Source organism: Tympanuchus pallidicinctus, unplaced genomic scaffold (genome assembly GCF_026119805.1).
Source record: "Tympanuchus pallidicinctus isolate F22 unplaced genomic scaffold, pur_lepc_1.0 scaffold21, whole genome shotgun sequence".
Taxonomy (NCBI): Eukaryota; Metazoa; Chordata; class Aves; order Galliformes; family Phasianidae; genus Tympanuchus; species Tympanuchus pallidicinctus.
Genome location: NW_026294733.1, coordinates 3,199,075 through 3,214,105, shown reverse-complemented (window position 1 = coordinate 3,214,105; position 15,031 = coordinate 3,199,075). Strand labels below are relative to the sequence as shown.

The following is a 15,031-nucleotide window of genomic DNA, read 5'->3' as shown; positions in this document are numbered from 1 at the left end:
TAGGCACGGGAGCGGGGCCAGGCCAAGACGCGGTGCGGAGCCCCCCAGCAGCAACGTGCCGGTCCGGCAGCGGGGCGGGCCGCCGGCGCTCCCCGGGCCGGTTCTACCCACTCCCTCGTCTGCGGGCGGTGGCCCCACCCAAGATGGCGGAGGCGGAGCCCCCACCAAGATGGCGGCCACCAGCCGCCTGTGCCGCGGGGCTCCGAGTGTACGGAACCCGGCGGGGCCTCGGCCGGCCCAGAGCCCAGGGGCTGTGGCGGCACCCCCGGCTCCCACAGCCCGAGGAAAGGCCGAGCCGGCGCGGCCGAGAGCGGTGGGCAGGGAAGGGGGAGGAGGGAAGCGGGGCCGCTCCTCCGTGATGTCAGCGCCGTCGCCCCGCCTGCCGCCGCCGCAGTGACAGCTCCGCCCGGGCCGAGCCGAACCGAGCGGGCGGGCCATGGCCGACGACTTCGGCTTCTTCTCCTCGTCCGAGGGCGCCGGCACCGAGGAGGACCCGGCCGCCGCCTTCCTGGCCCAGCAGGAAAGCGAGATCGCGGGCATCGAGAACGACGAAGGCTTCGGGCCCGCCGACGGCGACTCGGCCTCCGCCCCCGCAGGGCAGGCGGCCCCGCCGGAGCCGGGTAAGCGCCGCGCAGCGCCGGGCGGGGCCTCCTCCGTGGGTACGGGGTGGGGGACGGGTTTTAAAGCGGGGCTGTGCCCCCAGTCTGCCCCCTGTGCCGTTACCCATAGGGCGGAGGGTCCCTCCGGTCTTTGAGATTCCCCCGAAGGAGGTCCCTCAAGGCTGCCCCTCGGCTGTCTTTGGGGTTCCTCGTGGCATGCATTGTACCCCTGGCGTGTGCTGGTTCCAGTGGGCAAACAGGATCCCCTGTGGGCTAGACCCCAACAAGGGCTCTCTGGGATCTGTGCTTGGTCCCAAAAGTGTTGGGGTTTCTGGAATGTGGGGATGTGGGTTAATTCCTGAGCGTGGGATTACCAGCTATGGGGCAGTTCTTCCTCAGGCTGGTTTCCATGGGTCAGACAGAGCCCCCATGTCCCTGCCTCAATGCCCCCAGCTGGGGTATCATGAGGGACACTGAGGTAGGATGCAGGTATCCGTGGTCAGCTGGGTGGCCTCTACACTGCACTCATAGAAGGAGAGCTCTTTGGGGTGCAGAATGGAAAGCATTTCCATTGTGGATGTCATGGTTCTAGGCTCAGCAGGTAGAAGGTGTTAATCCTGATCTCAAGCCTCCACGTGAGCCCCAGCCCTGCTTTTAGGGGCTTCAGTTGATAATAGGCACTCAGAGATCTGTTATCCACACGGACAAAGGGATACCACTGCCCTCTTGCTTCTGATGCAGGCAGGCCCCCAGGGTCTCTTTGGCCTGTCTGTAAAATGGTGGTTTTTTCACCTCTCTACTTACAGAGCCGCAGAGTCAGATCTGGGCCCAGAGAGCTGCTGACAGCCTCAATGCTAAATGCAGTCAGGCAGGCTGGAGCTGGATTTAGTTGGAGCTGCAGGGTGAGCACCGTGGGGACAGTGCTCCCTTGAGGTACGCTAGAGCTGTGCTGAGGCTGCGTGTGCCTGCAGCCAGATGGCCAGCAGAGGCCCTGTGGTTGAGCATGGTCATCACTGAGGAGAGCTCAGGGCCTGGATTCTGCTTTTGTTAAAGCCTCTTTGCCCAGAGGCAGAGGGCCACATGCAAGGCATCAGTATGCAGCTCTTGAGGCTGAGAGGGAGGAAAGTGTGCTGCACTGTTGCTTTGTCCCTGGCAGTGTTGCATTCCTGCCGCAGGCATAGAGCAGTTTTGCCTCTGCTGGGCACTCGGCTGACAGCTTCTGGGTCACCCATCTGTGTGCTGAGGGAAGCAGCTGCTGCCTTTTGCAGAGCTGAAGTTGGTCGAGTTGTTTTCCTATAGCCAGAACATGATGTCCAGCTCCGTGCCTGGAGGAGTTTCCCTAATCTTCAGAAAAGATTTAAAAAAAAAAAAAAAAAGCAGTGAAAACACTGTAAAGACATAAAGTGCCCTGGAAGTTTTGTCTGGGAAAAAGGTGCTGACCAACTCCCTCCATGGATGGGAGACCACAGCCTGGCCTCAGGAATGGCAGGAGTCTCCACACGTCACGTTCTCTGCAGCAGCAGCTCAGGGAGGATTTGTTGGGTTAATGGCTCTGGACTGCAGAGCAGCACACTGTCTTCTTCCCATTGCTATCCTGGACAGGCTGTGTGAGGCCAAGGGGATTTTTGGGGACTGCTAGAACTGGACAGGGCCAAGTATGTTGGGAAGGAGTCCTCCTCTAGATACTGGAATCTTTCTAGCCCCAGCTTGAGCTCCAGCACACAGCTCTGCTGGTATCCATTGCTTGGAACAGCATAGGGTCTTTAGTCGGTGACCCATATATGTGAGTCTGTTGTGGATAGGTGTGTTGGGTTGTAAATGGCACATCTGCATCCCCAAGGAACTGGCTTGTTTCTGTCTCATGAACCCCAGCTCCTCTGGGATCACTTCAGTTGCCACAGTTTTTTTTCTCTTCCTTATTTTTCTAGCTGGTTTCCAGAATGGAGGAGCCACTGTCAATGGAGATGTTTTTCAGGTGAGAGCTCAGGCCCATGTTCTGGCCCTGTGGTACCAAGAATGATTAGGTGGGTGTGGGACCAGCATGCAACTGCTCTGCCTTTGGGATTGCTCGTGCTCTTCAGCTCCAGAAAAGCTGGTGCTCCTTGAAAAGTTTGGGTCTCGTAGTGGATCCCTGACTCCTCTTTCTCACCTATGCTTGAAAGACAAGATATGGTCCGTCTGCCATGGCCCAGAGTTTATTAGTTGGAGACTTTGAGACTGAATTATGCTGGTTCAGATCCTGCCCCAAATCTGATTGTAGGTGGCCTGTGCTCTGAAGGAGTGCCTGAGCTCTAAGGGAAGATTGCAAACCCTCCATTCTCTACAAACCCCTCTTTTTCCAGCCTGGAAATCTCCTGGAGGCCCTCAGGGGTGTTTGAGAACATCTTCTGATAGTCCAGATCCAGGACAGGGCTTCCAGAGGCACTTGCTCTGCTAACACATGACTGTAGCCTTACTACCAAGTCCAGCAGCATCTCTCATTAAACTTGCTTTCCTCATGGCTGAGGGTGTTTCAGGGGGACACCTGCATGGGTCTCATCTCCCTCCATCTGGGAGCCTGCAGCCAAGCTGTGCAGGGTACAGGAGAAGCTGTGCCAGCTCCTGACGAGCCTCCTATGCATCGTCTGTGCCTAGTCTACGGGATGATAATCACATCAGAGATGGGATAGAGTTAATTAGATTGCGGATCTTGGAGAAGAGCCATAATCCCCTTGCTTAGCTCCATGTCAGCCAGCAGAAAGTTTTAGGAAAGGTGCTGATGTGGCACAGAGCATGATGCTGGGCCTGGTGGGAGCTGTGCAGGCTGCTCAGCTTGGAGAACCACAAGAGGCTCCTGCCTGTGGGCTGCAGCACAGGGTGGTGTTCTCATGGGCCCTGCCTCACTTGGGCTCGTTCTGTCTGTTGAGGCCCAGCCTAAGATGGCACTCATTCTTGGGGCTGGGACCACAGTTTGAGCACTGCTTTGAAGCACTGACAACTGTACTGGGCTGTCACCAACTCTACATATCTTGTCTTGGTGCTGGGAGCCTGGAGTCCTGTTCAGTGTTGTCAGCCCACTGAGAAGGCTGGGCCGGGCTGTGTGAGGAGCTGATGCTAATGGCGAGGTGTTTGCATCCTGCAGGAGTCCAACGGCCCCACAGATGCCTACGCAGCCATAGCCAAGGCTGATCGGCTGACCCAGGAACCTGAGAGCATCCGCAAATGGAGGGAGGAGCAGAAGAAGCGCCTGGAGGAGCTGGGTGAGACCCAAGGCTGTGTGTGGCCACGCTAGTTGCACCACAGGACGTGGTGATTGAGGTCCTTGGGATCCCTTGCCTAATAGTGGTCCTGCTGCACCCAACATGTGCCTTTTGCCTCATGCCAAGTGGGGGCCCCCACCAAAAATCTGTCTGTGGAGGCAGTGACACCTTTCAGAGAATGTTCTAGTGGGGGCTGGGAACAAGTCTGGGGTGTCAGTGGGTGCCAGTCTGTCTGATGGGGTCTGTCTCACCCTGGTCTTAGATGCAGCATCGAAAGTGACCGAGCAGGAATGGCGTGAGAAGGCCAAAAAGGACCTGGAGGAGTGGAACCTGCGTCAGAATGAGCAAATGGAGAAGAACCGAGCAAACAACAGGTATGTTGCATGGCCTCTAGGGCTGAGACTGGCAGGGCTCAGTGGGAGCAGCTGTTGCAGCTAGATGTGCCTTCCTGTAGTAACCAGGGAGCTCTGTCTCCACAGTGGACCCAGCCTTGCACAGGCAGGGCTTTGCCAGACCATGCCCCAGTAGTCCGGGCAGCTCTGGTGGCTCTTCAGAACTGCTCTGGTCCCAGCTGAAGGCTGGGGGAACACAGTGGGATTTGAGGGACTCCTGTCCCATGTGTGGGAGGGGTTGGGAAGCTATGCAGCCCTGCTGTTGCTGGCAGGTTTTTCTGATGCTGTGTGTGGCATGATGAATGGGTCTGTGGGAGGATGCTAACCCCCACTCTGTTTCTCTCTTTCTAACCCTCTGCCTACCTGTCTGCTCTGCGTTCTCTCTCTGTCTGTGCCTCGGGGCTAGGATCGCTGACAAAGCCTTTTACCAGCAGCCGGACGCCGATGTGATTGGCTATGTGTATGTGTGCCTTACAGACCATATTCTGCCCTGCACGGTCTGGGGTCCTTGCCTCAGCACTTTGGCTGCCCAGTCAAGGAAAGGGGGGATGCTGGGAGGTGCTGGGCCCTGGTGAGATTCCAGAGGGAGAGTGCTTCAGCTGAGCACCTCCAAATGCTTAGGAAGCAAGCAGAGCTCTTGAAATTGCCCCCCGGTAGAGCTGGTTTAAGAGACAAAGCTGTGGAGTTTAGGGCTTTTAAGGGAGTGTCCTGGGGATGGAGAAGTCTTGAGAGCAGGCAGACGCCCCCCTGCTTCTGGATGAACGTTGTCTTAGATGAGTGCAGCCAGCAGCAGCCTTGACCATCCCAGATCTCTGGATCCTAGAGGATGCTGAGTTCATTGTCTGGAGCAGTGAGACAGGAAATGGGGATGCGATGGGTTCCCAGAGGGGAGGGTCTTCTCGGAAAGAGTTCTGCCAGTGACAGCCCAACCCTCAACATGTCTGCAGGGCCTCGGAGGAAGCATTCCTGAAGGAGTCCAAGGAGGAAACCCCAGGCTCAGAGTGGGAGAAGGTGGCCCAGCTCTGCGACTTCAACCCTAAGAGCAGCAAGCAAAGCAAGGATGTCTCACGGATGCGCTCGGTGCTCATCTCCCTCAAACAGACACCCCTGTCCCGCTAGCTGCCAGCTGGCACAGCCAGGAGTGCAGCAGGGCAAGGCCCTTCCCCTTGCCTTGCTGCTCACCAAGGCAGATGGCTTCACGGGGTCAGCCCACACAAGGGGCCTATGCCCTGCCTGCCCTCTGGTCTCTGGTGTGCACCTTGGCTGTGCTCAAATCAATGGTTGTAACTCTCCCCATGGTTTTCCTTTGCTTAAAAGGTTCATTGGTCTCTTTTTACACTTATTTATTACTGTGGCATTTCCCTGGGAAGCGACACTGGGTGGCAGAGCTGAGTTAGCAGAGGAGCCTCCAGCCAGAGTCACGCCCCGCTGCCTGGCAGGGTGAGAAAGAGAACACCTCCTACTCGGTGTCCTCCATCTCATCCAGGGCTGCACTCAGAGCAAACTTGCCCACCTCCTGCCTGTGGCATGACAGCCCTTTGTCTGGGATTGGGTCCTAACCCTGGGGCAGAGATAGTGGGGGGACCTTGGTTCCTTTCTGCCCTCCTGTGGGGGTTTTAGAGCAGAACTGGCTGTAGGGTTGGGGTTGAGCAACAGCCTAAACTCATCTCCACAACACAAGATCCTACAGGGAGCATGGCAGCAGCATGATGCCACAGGGCTGGTGGGGACGGAGGGGTGAGTGTGGGCACTTGACCTGGCCATGCATCCCAAAAAGCTGGCAGTTGCAGTATTGATATCCTGGCTGTCTGTGGGGCTGCTCTTGGCAGACAGCTCTGTGGTGCAGGGTGCTGAAAAGAGGCCACAGGACAAGCATGCAGGAAGCTTCTTGACTCTCCTACAAGGCCACTGGCTGTTGGGAAGATGGAGTGCTCAGCTTTGGGGGCCCTTGGCTCTGTTTTGTGCCTTCTCCTATTTCGAGGGAGGCAGCTGGAGGCTGTATGGCTGTAGGGAAGCAGGTGGCAAGGTCCAGCTGCTGTGGGACGAGTCAAACCTCCAGCTCCCTCACCCAGAGGCCCATAACAGGATTAGGCAGAGGTTTGGTCCTACGGCTTTTGCTGTCCCTGGAGAACAAATCACACATCTGTCTGCAGCTGGACAGCTGCTCTGTGGCTTCAGTTTGGCCCACGTGCCACTGGATTTGCACACCAAAGGCAGCATGGCAAGTTGCAGGTCCTGCTCATTGCCTCATCAGGTGAACTTTCCAGCCCAAACACCTGCTTTCTCTCCTCGCTTGGCAGGACTGGCACCAGCCCCTCTGGCTCTGAGCCCCAGCCCTGGAAACCCGCAGAACTGGTTAGCTGTAGGAATGTTGATAAGGTCTGCTTACACCTTGCAGCAGAGCAGCTTCTGTGAGCTTGTGCTCTAGGACCGGCCTGTTGTGGATTGGGGAAGGGCCTGCAGCAACAGTCTGAGAGGACATGGAGCAGAGAGCATAAACCATTCGTCAAAGTTTTGCTGCAGAGCCCTGCTCCACCAGTAAATTCAGCACATACAGCTCTTTTGCAGTGACAGCTTCACAAATCAAGGTTGTCTGCCCTCTTGCTGCATAGGCACAGGCTCATAGGCACAGTAGTAGCTCTGCAGCTGCCTGACAGGCCTGGAGAATGCTGTCATCTTTGGTAGTGGGCTGGAAAAGGGAATGGGTGTGTAGGAATAATTGTGTCTTGTGCTGGAATCGTGCCCCTTGTCTGTATGGCTGATCACTCCTCCTCTGTGTCCCTGCATCGCAGCACATATAGGCATCTCTGCTGTGGTGCAGGATGGACCCAGGGATCTGGCTGCCTGTATCTGCCTTTCTTTGCAGAGCAGATAGAAGAGCCTCTGGATGCGCTCTGGGCCTGCAGTCCTAGCAGGTAGCCAGGCTCTGCAGTCCCCTGGCTGCCATGCACTCTATGTTGGGCAGGGCTTCTTGGGGAGCAGTGCCCACTGCTGTTCTACATCCCTTTGGCTTTGGTATATGTGACTGTTCAAATCACCTGTTACAATAAACCGACATCTCCAAACTGACCCTACAAGGCACTGTTGTCTTTATCCTTCAGCATGTGCACTTAGGAGAATCCGTACCTGCAAAGCCTGCAGAAAGGACAGTGCTGTAGAACCACGTCCTAGGGCTACACGGTTTGCTCTGAGCTGAGACAAGCAGCAGCAGCAGGATGAGAGTGTAGCTGCTGTGCTCTGACCACAGGCATGTGTGCTTACCCAGACATGCTGAGCAGACTTGGGCAAGCTGCTCCTGAGCCTCCTGCACCACAGCAGCCATTCAAGCAGCTTCCTGTCCTGTGGAACTCCTGTCTTTGGCTGCAAACGGCTTTGCCAATGGGCCAAGCTCACAAGTCTGCACAGCAGTTCCTCCACACACACCCTGCCCACAGTTGTCCAGGCTGGCAGCAAAGCTTCTGGGAAAGATTTACAAAGCAGCTAATGAAGAAAGTGAAGAGCAGCCTGGGCGCGTTCCCCACAGCAGGCTGTGTGGGTTCCCTTGGTGCTGGGAAATAATGTAAACTGTGGCACTCAGGGCCACCTGTGAAGATGTTTGCCAAACTGAGGGAAACAGCTCCTTCTGGGAATGGGATCTTGCCCAGCAGTTGGTCCCAACTCATGCGATGCAGCAAGTTGTGCAGAAGTGACCTTTCAGTAAAAGCAGCTAAATATCAGTGCATTCTGGAGAATGCAGTCTGTTCGGGAACCCAAATTCCCACACTGTTTGCACAGGTGTTACACCTCGTGTCCTAGTTATGACCTAACCACAGCCAGGAGGCAGCAGCACCCACTCCTCTCACACTGCTGACTTTCTTGACTCCGCAGTGCTCTGCAATCCCGTATTGCTCAGCACCTTTGCTGCAATTCACTTTGTTACTCATCGGCTGCAGCTGGACGGATTGCACCTTCTCCCCAAATAACTCATGCACTGATTATGAACTCTGCCCTGCCCAGATCAAACCACAAATGGAGCCATTCCTTCCCACCCAAGCAACGCATTTCTCAACTGCTTTTACATAGCCTGATTAAAGCCACACCTCGGTGTGGAGAGGCACCACCAAGCAACAGAGGAGCCAATTTCAGCAGGTGGTGACAGCAGACACGGGAATCTCAGGGAATCAAAGAATCACCGCAGCCCAAACGTGAGGTTATCAGCAGAGGTATATTAGCCACACTTCGACGCTATGTGACGAGCAGCATCTCCGACACCGGCTCCAACGCACCGCAGCCGTCTCACGTCCGCAGGCAGCGCCGGTCCTCCAGCCGTGCCGCTCCTCGCGCTCAGCTCCTGGCCTTGAGGGCGGTGGCCACCATGCCGCCCAGCAGAGCCGCGATGGTGAAGCCCTGAGCCATGACTCGCGCCCGCATCATCAGCTGCGAGTGGCGCGTGTTGCCCCTCTTGAAGCTGATGAGGCCGTAGGTCAGCACGCCCAGGGTGCAGAGACAGCCTGTGGGGGACGGACGGACAGACAGACGGACAGACAGACGAACGGACACTGAGACGAGTGCGACCCAGCCCCAGTCCCCCCCTGCCCCCGTCTCCCCGAAGCCCCGCAGGGAGCAGCGCCCACCCCCAGCTGCCGGGACTTAGCGCCCTTCCGGGCCCTCACCGAGGGGCACCAGCGGGTTCTCGCGCGTCTTGCGCCGGAACTTGTCCGCGAAGCCCTCATCGCGGTACACCGGCATCGGGATGGGTTCCAAGGGCGGGGGAGAGCCGGCCGCCATGGCTGCGGCCGCGGGGACAGCGAACGGTGCGACCCTTCCTGCCCGCCGTAGGCCGGCTCCCGGCAGAGACACGTGACCCCGCCGCGGGGTATGCCGGGAGCTGTAGTTCGCGGCTGGGGCGGCACCGCGGCTGTTCCCTCACGCGAGACTCCGCTTCCCGTGGTGCCTCGCGGCGAGGCCCGGCCCAGCGGTGCGGCCCGACGGCGGCGTGGAGCAGCCATGCCGAAGGCCAAAGGGAAGAACCGGCGGCAAAAGTTCGCTTACGGCCTCAACCGCAAGCGGCTGTACCGCAGCGCCAGACGCAAAGCCGCACCGCGCATCGAGTGGTGAGGGCAAGGGGGCGCGGTCTGCGCGGGTCCGGGGGGCGCGCACGCACCGCGCGGGGCGGTGATCGCAGCCCCTAAGCCGTGCCTGTCCCCGTGCAGCTCACACATCCGCCATGCCTGGGACGCGACCAAGTCGGTGGCGCAGAACCTGGCCGAGATGGGCCTGGCCGGGGACCCCAACAAGGCCGTCCCCATCGCCAAGAGGCGTCTGCAGGTGAGCGCGGGCGGGACGGGCTCTCGTGGGCGCGTCTGTGGTCTGAGCTAAATGGGGAAATACGGGAAAAAAAAGCTTTATTTTAGACGTGGGAGATGTCCCGGTCCGTGGGCCTTTCAGATCTGCGGAAGTAACGTGTTGGCAGCCCTCTCCAAACGCACTTTTCTCGAGGTGCTTTTTCTCTCAATGCAGAGAATGGAGACGGAGAGTGATGGACAGGAGCAGGAGAAGATGCTGGTGCGGAAGCCCTACGTCCTGAGCGGTCAGTGCTGCGCTGTGAGGGGCTCGGGTCGGGAAAGCTGTTAGTTCTCATACAAACTCTGATGCAGTTGTTTTAAGGCCATTACTGGAACAGGCTGCCCAGAGAGGTTGTGGATGCTCCGTCCTTGGAGATGTTCAAGGCCAGGTTGGAATGGGGCCCTGGGCAGCCTGGTTTAGCATTAAACGTGGCGGTTGGTGGCCATGCATGTGGCAGGGGGGTTGGAGATTCATGATCCTTGAGGTCCCTTCCAACCCTGGCCATTCTGTGATTCTATGAAGGCTTGTGAGTGTGCACAGCAGGTTCCCAGCCAGGCTGGAGCTGAGCTGGAACAAAAACAGCTCTTCTTCCCAGCCTGTCCTGTCCTGTCAGTTTCCTTTCTCTCCTGTGCTGCCTTTTTCCACCTGCTGCCTCAGTGGGCATCTTGTAATTCTGAGTCCAAACTCAATGATGTCCCACACCAGTGAGACAAGAACCTGTGGCTGCCCTACTCTAAGTGCAACAGCAGTGCGTTAGCAGTCACACACCACAGCAGGGGTGGCAGCATCTCCACTCCTTCCTCACAGTGTGAGCTGCAGGGCTGTGTGCCTGCAGCGTTCGTTCATTCTCCTCACTGTCTCATTCATTTTCCTGCTCGGTTGTGCTGGGCAGCAGTGCAGCATGCAGGCACAGAGCTGTGCCGCAGAGGCTCAACTCAGGGAGGTGCTGCTTCCCTCCCTCCCCTGCCTGCCTGCATCACAGTGCCTCTACCTTCTGCCTAGAGATGGAATTTGAGGCCAGTCTTCCTGAGAAGAAGTCAAATACGCTCTCAAGAGACCTCATTGACTATGTGCGGTACATGATACAGAACCATGGGGAGAACTACAAGGTAAGCACTGGGTGCCTCAAAGCCAGGAACAGCTCGCTTCTGGCTCTTCTGCATGGTGAGAGTTGCCACACATCCCTGCCCTGGATCTTGGTTTGTGGTCAGCTGATTTCTAAGTGGAAATAGTGCTTTGAACCTCAGCCAGAACCTGGCAGGCACCGGCTGCAGCCTGCCTGGAGCGTGGCCGTGCAGATCCGTGTTTGCTGTTCCTCTGATGTATTCTCGGCTTTGTCACAGGAAATGGCTCGTGATGAAAAGAACTACTACCAGGACACTCCCAAACAGATCAAGAGGAAGATCGGTGTGTACAAAAATTTTTATCCTGAGGAGTACAAGGATTTTGTTGCATCACTCAAGCAGGAGAAGATGGATGTGCAGTGACTGCCCCTTTTTGTCCTCCAGTTTGCCTGCAAGCACAGACTTGGTGCACCGTTTGTGAACCACAGGCAGGTGACTGTCACTTGTCGGCTGTGGCTTCTGGGTAGGCTGAGCTGTGCAAAGCTTCTGGTGATGGAGGAAGGGCCTTCATTGGACAGAGTTATAAGCAGGCACAAAAGACTCTTGACTGAGGCTTGTGGCATGCAGACTGAATGTGCCATGCCACTCCCTTTTTTCTGAGTGCAAGCCAGCACTTTTTCCACCTTGTTAAAATAAATTACTGCTTCATGCTGGTGGGAATGTTTTGCCTGTGGGCTTCCATTCCTGTTAGAGCTCTTGGCACTGATGTGTAGGACACAGGCAGCAGATATGCATTACCCTCTGTGGGTGTGGGGCTGGCGACTGCAGGGGGTAGGCAGAGCCCTTGCTGATTTCCTTGTAAGCAGCAGGGGCTGCTTCCCCCAAAGCAACCTCTTTGCCTTCAGTTCGGGGAGCCTGGGCTGATGGCCCCTTTGCCGCAAGGAGCCAGAGAACAGAGCCGAGTCATCAGCCTCATTTATTCATAAGAGGAAGGAGCAACTGTATAAAAGGTTTCACAGCAGAGACCAGCTGGCATGTATTTCCTTACCCCAAGTGCTTCCCCATTTCCTCTGTCAGTTTCCAAGGGCCCAGACCTTTGTCCTGATGAAGTAGCCTTTTCTCCTGCAGACAGGGCTTTCTGCAGCTCCTGAGACAAGGATGGAACAGGCAGCAGAGCAAACAGCACACTCATAACCCCTGTTCAGGATGAAGCAGGGGAAGCAGAGCAGGGTGCCAGGTACCTGCTTTCATCTCTGCTCAACAGGCTTTTAAATACATAAAATAATCCCCTTGCTTGGGGAAGGGCAAGCTGTGTCCAGCTCAGGTGAGGGGCTCCTGCCTATGGCTGTGCATCAGACCAGCCTGGGCTACAGGGCAGCATCACGTGGCTTGGTGTGTTTGTCAGGAAGGAGAGCCCACGTGGCCTTCATCCGCAGGAAAGCCGAGAACTCTGCTGCAGGCAGAGGGGCTGTTTCTTCCCCTGGGTAAGCACTGTGGGCTCATCTCTTCCTGTGTGAGCAGGGAGGGGGCTGCATCAGCCACATCAGCTCCAGGGTGCCCTGCAGGGGGCAGGGGCATCGTGAGTCCAGACCCCGCTGCCATAACAGCAGGGAAAGGATTGCTTCAGCTTTCCAAGAGCTTCCTTATGGTTTCACACTGCTCTGCGCCTCATGCCCACCTTATGGGCTTCCATCCGGACAGCAAGCTGGGTTCAGCCCCATTTGTTCAGTATTCTGTGGGGCTGTTATGTAAGGTGCAGAGCTCTGCCCCGTGCTTTTGCTGCCCTGAACTGGGGGACGCATCTGCCTTCTCCCTGTGGCAGAGAGCAGAGCCCACTGCTCACATCCTGCATGCAGCCATGTGTCAGCCCAACCCCAAACATCGCAGGGCGCAGTCCCAGCTCCAGCAGCTCCCTCCATCCCAGTGGGAGCCTGTCCGCTCAGGGCTGGGACAACAGGGTGACCAGCAGGCTCTTCACGTGCAGGACGCTGGTGGCCGTGCTCAGACTAGCCCACGTCGCACTGGTGGGCAGGAGGAAGAGCTCCCGCTGCCCGCTGAGCAAGTGCAGGGCCAGCTCCTCCCGCAGCTCCTCCGTGCTTAGGGCATCACTCTTATCCTGTGGGCAGAGAGGAGCTGGCTGAAGAGGGTGGTGTGGCCACAAGCCCATGGGCGGGGAGCAGCACAGTGTCTGCTGAGCCGGTTGCCGGTTGGCAAGAACCCGTCCGGCCGTGCAGCCCTAGCAGGGATTGCTTGCTCTTGCAGCGGAACCGAATGGGAAACAGCAGCAGGCATGCGCTTGGCCGTCTGCCTGGGCAATGGATTTCCCCTTTGAGTTTCTGCGTGCTGCACTCCTGAAACTTCTTTGCTGGGGCAAGAGGAGCAGCGCCCACACTTGTGATAATGTCTGGAGGATGTGGGCACTGAGAGAGCAGGTTTTGCAAAAGCCGGGGGATTTGGGTCATAAGGATTTGCACTTGAGGCCCTCGGGAGGGTTGGTTTGGCTGCAGTCAGCGCTGGGAGGCACCCACCTGTTTGTTGGCCAGCACAACCAGCGGCAGCCGGGGCTCCTCAGCCAGCAGCGTGTGCAGCTCCTGGCGTGCGGTCAGCAGGCGTGACCTGTCCACCGAGTCCACCACGAACACCAGCACGTGGGCATCGCTCAGGTAGAGCGGCCAATACGCCCGCAGGTTGTAGCTGCCACCCACTGTGGGAGATGGGCAGCGTCAGTGCCAGTGTGGGGGAATGCTGTGTCCCCACGGGGAAAGAGGGGCCTGCCTTACCCTCCAGCAGGTCCATCTCCAGCCCCCCGACGCGCAGCTGGGCAGAATTGAAGCCCAGTGTGGGTGAGATGCGTGTCCTGGCCTTCTGGCTGCAGATGTAGTGCAGGACGCTGCTCTTCCCTGCGCCGTCCAGCCCCAGCACCAGCACCTGCTTCCACACCGCCTGCGAGCAGCAGGACAGAGTGAGGCTGCTTGGGAGTCGGACTGAAGCAAAGGGTCCCACCGGCCCCCAGATCCCACACATCCATTCCCAAACCGGGGGGTTCCGGCCACCGAGCCCCCTTGCTACACAGGAAGGGCTTGGGGGGTCCCATTGATACCCCCACCCCAAGCCCCCTTCTCCAACTAAGTGGGCTCTGGGCGGGGACTTCAGATCTAGCAGCTTCAGCACCACGGGGAATGAGCCCCCGCCCCGTGCCCTTCCCCATCCCCATGGGGATCCCAGCGAAGGACAGCCCCGCCGCTGTGCCCCCGGGCCGAAGGGCGGCGGGTTGGATCCCCTTACCGTGCTACCAGCCGGGTCTCGCTCCTGCAGCTCCCGCAGCTCCCAGCTGTCCCAGGTGCCCGCGGGCTCGGTGCCGCGGAAGTAGAGTTTCCAGGCGATGAAGAGCAGAGAGCCCAGCACCACCACGGCGGCTCCCAGGACCAGCGTCAGGTTGCGCAGGACGCCGGTCGGAGCCATGCGGTACCGGTACCGGCACTGGCAGCGTGCGAGGCAGCCAGATGTATGGCCAGATGTGCCCGCCCCCGGCGTCAGCGCCGCGCTTAAAGGGGCCGCTCTGACCGCAGGGGGTGGAGAGAAAGGGAGAGAGGAAGGGGGAGGGTTGGTAGGTCCTTGAACGGAGCTTATAAGAACGGAGGGGAGGAGGAACTGACTTTTTTACATGGTGTAGTAGGACAAGAGGGAATGGCATTAAACTAAAAGAGGCTTAGGTGAGACTTTAGGAAGAAATTTGCTACTGGAGCAGCTGGAGGTGCATCCCAGCTGGAGGGCCAGGTGGGATGGGGCCCTGCAGAGCCTGATCCGGTGGGGGGCAGCCAGCACTCGGCAGGGTTGAGGTCGGGTGGGTTTTGAGGTCCCCTCCAGCCCAGCAATTCTGTGATTCTATGGAAGAGGGAGGCAGGCAGTGGGGTCTGGAGCCTCCCCAGTGGTGCTAAGTGGAACGGGGAGGGCTCGTATAGTGGTGGAGGACGGGGCTGTGGTGGCCACGATGCCCGCGGCAGGACACGCCTATAACTCTTTACACCCAGCTGGGGCTGCCCCCGGCCACGCAGCCTCGAATGCGAGGTCAGGTTGCCTAGGAGGCTGTGGATGCTCCATCCCTGGAGGCGTTCAAGCCAGGCTGGATGTGGCTCTGGGCAGCCTGGTCTGGTGGTTGGCAATCCTGCACATAGCAGGGGGCTTGAAGCTGGATGATCATTGCGGTCCTTTTCAACCCGGACCATTCTACGACTGGCTGTGCTGTGCAGAGCCGATGCTCCTCGCCCGCTCAGTCCCACCTCGTTCCCGACTACATCTCCCGGCATGCCCCGCGCACACAGCCGAATCTCGCGAGACCGGCCGCATATAAAGGCTCTCCCACGAGGGGGCGGGCCCACTCACGTATCGCCTCTGGAGGCGGTGGTCGTGCG

At 58.1% G+C, this 15,031-nt stretch overlaps 4 protein-coding genes across 5 annotated transcripts; 2 read left to right on the top strand and 2 right to left on the bottom strand.

Moving 5' to 3' along the window:
• The first annotated feature begins 372 nt into the window (after positions 1–372).
• CLTB (clathrin light chain B) lies at positions 373–7,299 on the top strand. Of its 2 annotated transcripts, XM_052684741.1 has the most exons (6): positions 373–620; positions 2,528–2,574; positions 3,721–3,838; positions 4,101–4,212; positions 4,637–4,690; positions 5,178–7,299. In XM_052684741.1, the coding sequence occupies exons 1-6, from the start codon at positions 437–439 to the stop codon at positions 5,347–5,349; spliced, it is 687 nt and encodes a 228-aa protein (XP_052540701.1). In that variant the 5' UTR covers positions 373–436; the 3' UTR covers positions 5,350–7,299. The 2 variants fall into 2 exon arrangements, with proteins under 2 accessions (XP_052540701.1, XP_052540702.1); XM_052684742.1 differs by lacking the exon at positions 4,637–4,690 and having other exon boundaries at positions 378–620.
• A 1,116-nt stretch (positions 7,300–8,415) lies between these two features.
• On the bottom strand, positions 8,416–9,061 carry HIGD2A (HIG1 hypoxia inducible domain family member 2A). The gene is made up of 2 exons (XM_052684735.1): positions 8,883–9,061; positions 8,416–8,720 (listed from the first exon to the last, which is right to left on the bottom strand). Exons 1-2 carry the CDS (start codon positions 8,995–8,997, stop codon positions 8,554–8,556), a joined length of 282 nt encoding a protein of 93 aa, XP_052540695.1. The 5' UTR covers positions 8,998–9,061; the 3' UTR covers positions 8,416–8,553.
• A 118-nt stretch (positions 9,062–9,179) lies between these two features.
• NOP16 (NOP16 nucleolar protein) lies at positions 9,180–11,339 on the top strand. Its single transcript, XM_052684734.1, has 5 exons — positions 9,180–9,323; positions 9,423–9,537; positions 9,730–9,799; positions 10,558–10,664; positions 10,899–11,339. The coding sequence occupies exons 1-5, from the start codon at positions 9,217–9,219 to the stop codon at positions 11,040–11,042; spliced, it is 543 nt and encodes a 180-aa protein (XP_052540694.1). The 5' UTR covers positions 9,180–9,216; the 3' UTR covers positions 11,043–11,339.
• A 237-nt stretch (positions 11,340–11,576) lies between these two features.
• ARL10 (ADP ribosylation factor like GTPase 10) lies at positions 11,577–14,962 on the bottom strand. The gene is made up of 4 exons (XM_052684733.1): positions 13,905–14,962; positions 13,400–13,562; positions 13,148–13,323; positions 11,577–12,735 (listed from the first exon to the last, which is right to left on the bottom strand). The coding sequence occupies exons 1-4, from the start codon at positions 14,079–14,081 to the stop codon at positions 12,559–12,561; spliced, it is 693 nt and encodes a 230-aa protein (XP_052540693.1). The 5' UTR covers positions 14,082–14,962; the 3' UTR covers positions 11,577–12,558.
• Between the last annotated feature and the right edge of the window lie 69 nt (positions 14,963–15,031).

What these genes read in the sequence shown, in the direction of transcription:
- HIGD2A (XM_052684735.1), bottom strand. Translation starts at nt 8,997, where the DNA reads ATGGCGGCCGGCTCTCCCCCGCCCTTGGAACCCATCCCGATGCCGGTG. An exon ending in GAACCCGCTGGTGCCCCTCG is followed by an intron (nt 8,721 to 8,882) that starts GTGAGGGCCCGG and finishes CGTCCCCCACAG; the next exon opens with GCTGTCTCTGCACCCTGGGC.
- CLTB (XM_052684741.1), top strand. Translation starts at nt 437, where the DNA reads ATGGCCGACGACTTCGGCTTCTTCTCCTCGTCCGAGGGCGCCGGCACC. An exon ending in TCAATGGAGATGTTTTTCAG is followed by an intron (nt 2,575 to 3,720) that starts GTGAGAGCTCAG and finishes TGCATCCTGCAG; the next exon opens with GAGTCCAACGGCCCCACAGA. An exon ending in AAGAACCGAGCAAACAACAG is followed by an intron (nt 4,213 to 4,636) that starts GTATGTTGCATG and finishes CCTCGGGGCTAG; the next exon opens with GATCGCTGACAAAGCCTTTT.
- ARL10 (XM_052684733.1), bottom strand. Translation starts at nt 14,081, where the DNA reads ATGGCTCCGACCGGCGTCCTGCGCAACCTGACGCTGGTCCTGGGAGCC. An exon ending in GAGACCCGGCTGGTAGCACG is followed by an intron (nt 13,563 to 13,904) that starts GTAAGGGGATCC and finishes TGCTGCTCGCAG; the next exon opens with GCGGTGTGGAAGCAGGTGCT. An exon ending in GGAGATGGACCTGCTGGAGG is followed by an intron (nt 13,324 to 13,399) that starts GTAAGGCAGGCC and finishes CATCTCCCACAG; the next exon opens with TGGGTGGCAGCTACAACCTG.
- NOP16 (XM_052684734.1), top strand. Translation starts at nt 9,217, where the DNA reads ATGCCGAAGGCCAAAGGGAAGAACCGGCGGCAAAAGTTCGCTTACGGC. An exon ending in TCGCCAAGAGGCGTCTGCAG is followed by an intron (nt 9,538 to 9,729) that starts GTGAGCGCGGGC and finishes CTCTCAATGCAG; the next exon opens with AGAATGGAGACGGAGAGTGA. An exon ending in ACCATGGGGAGAACTACAAG is followed by an intron (nt 10,665 to 10,898) that starts GTAAGCACTGGG and finishes GCTTTGTCACAG; the next exon opens with GAAATGGCTCGTGATGAAAA.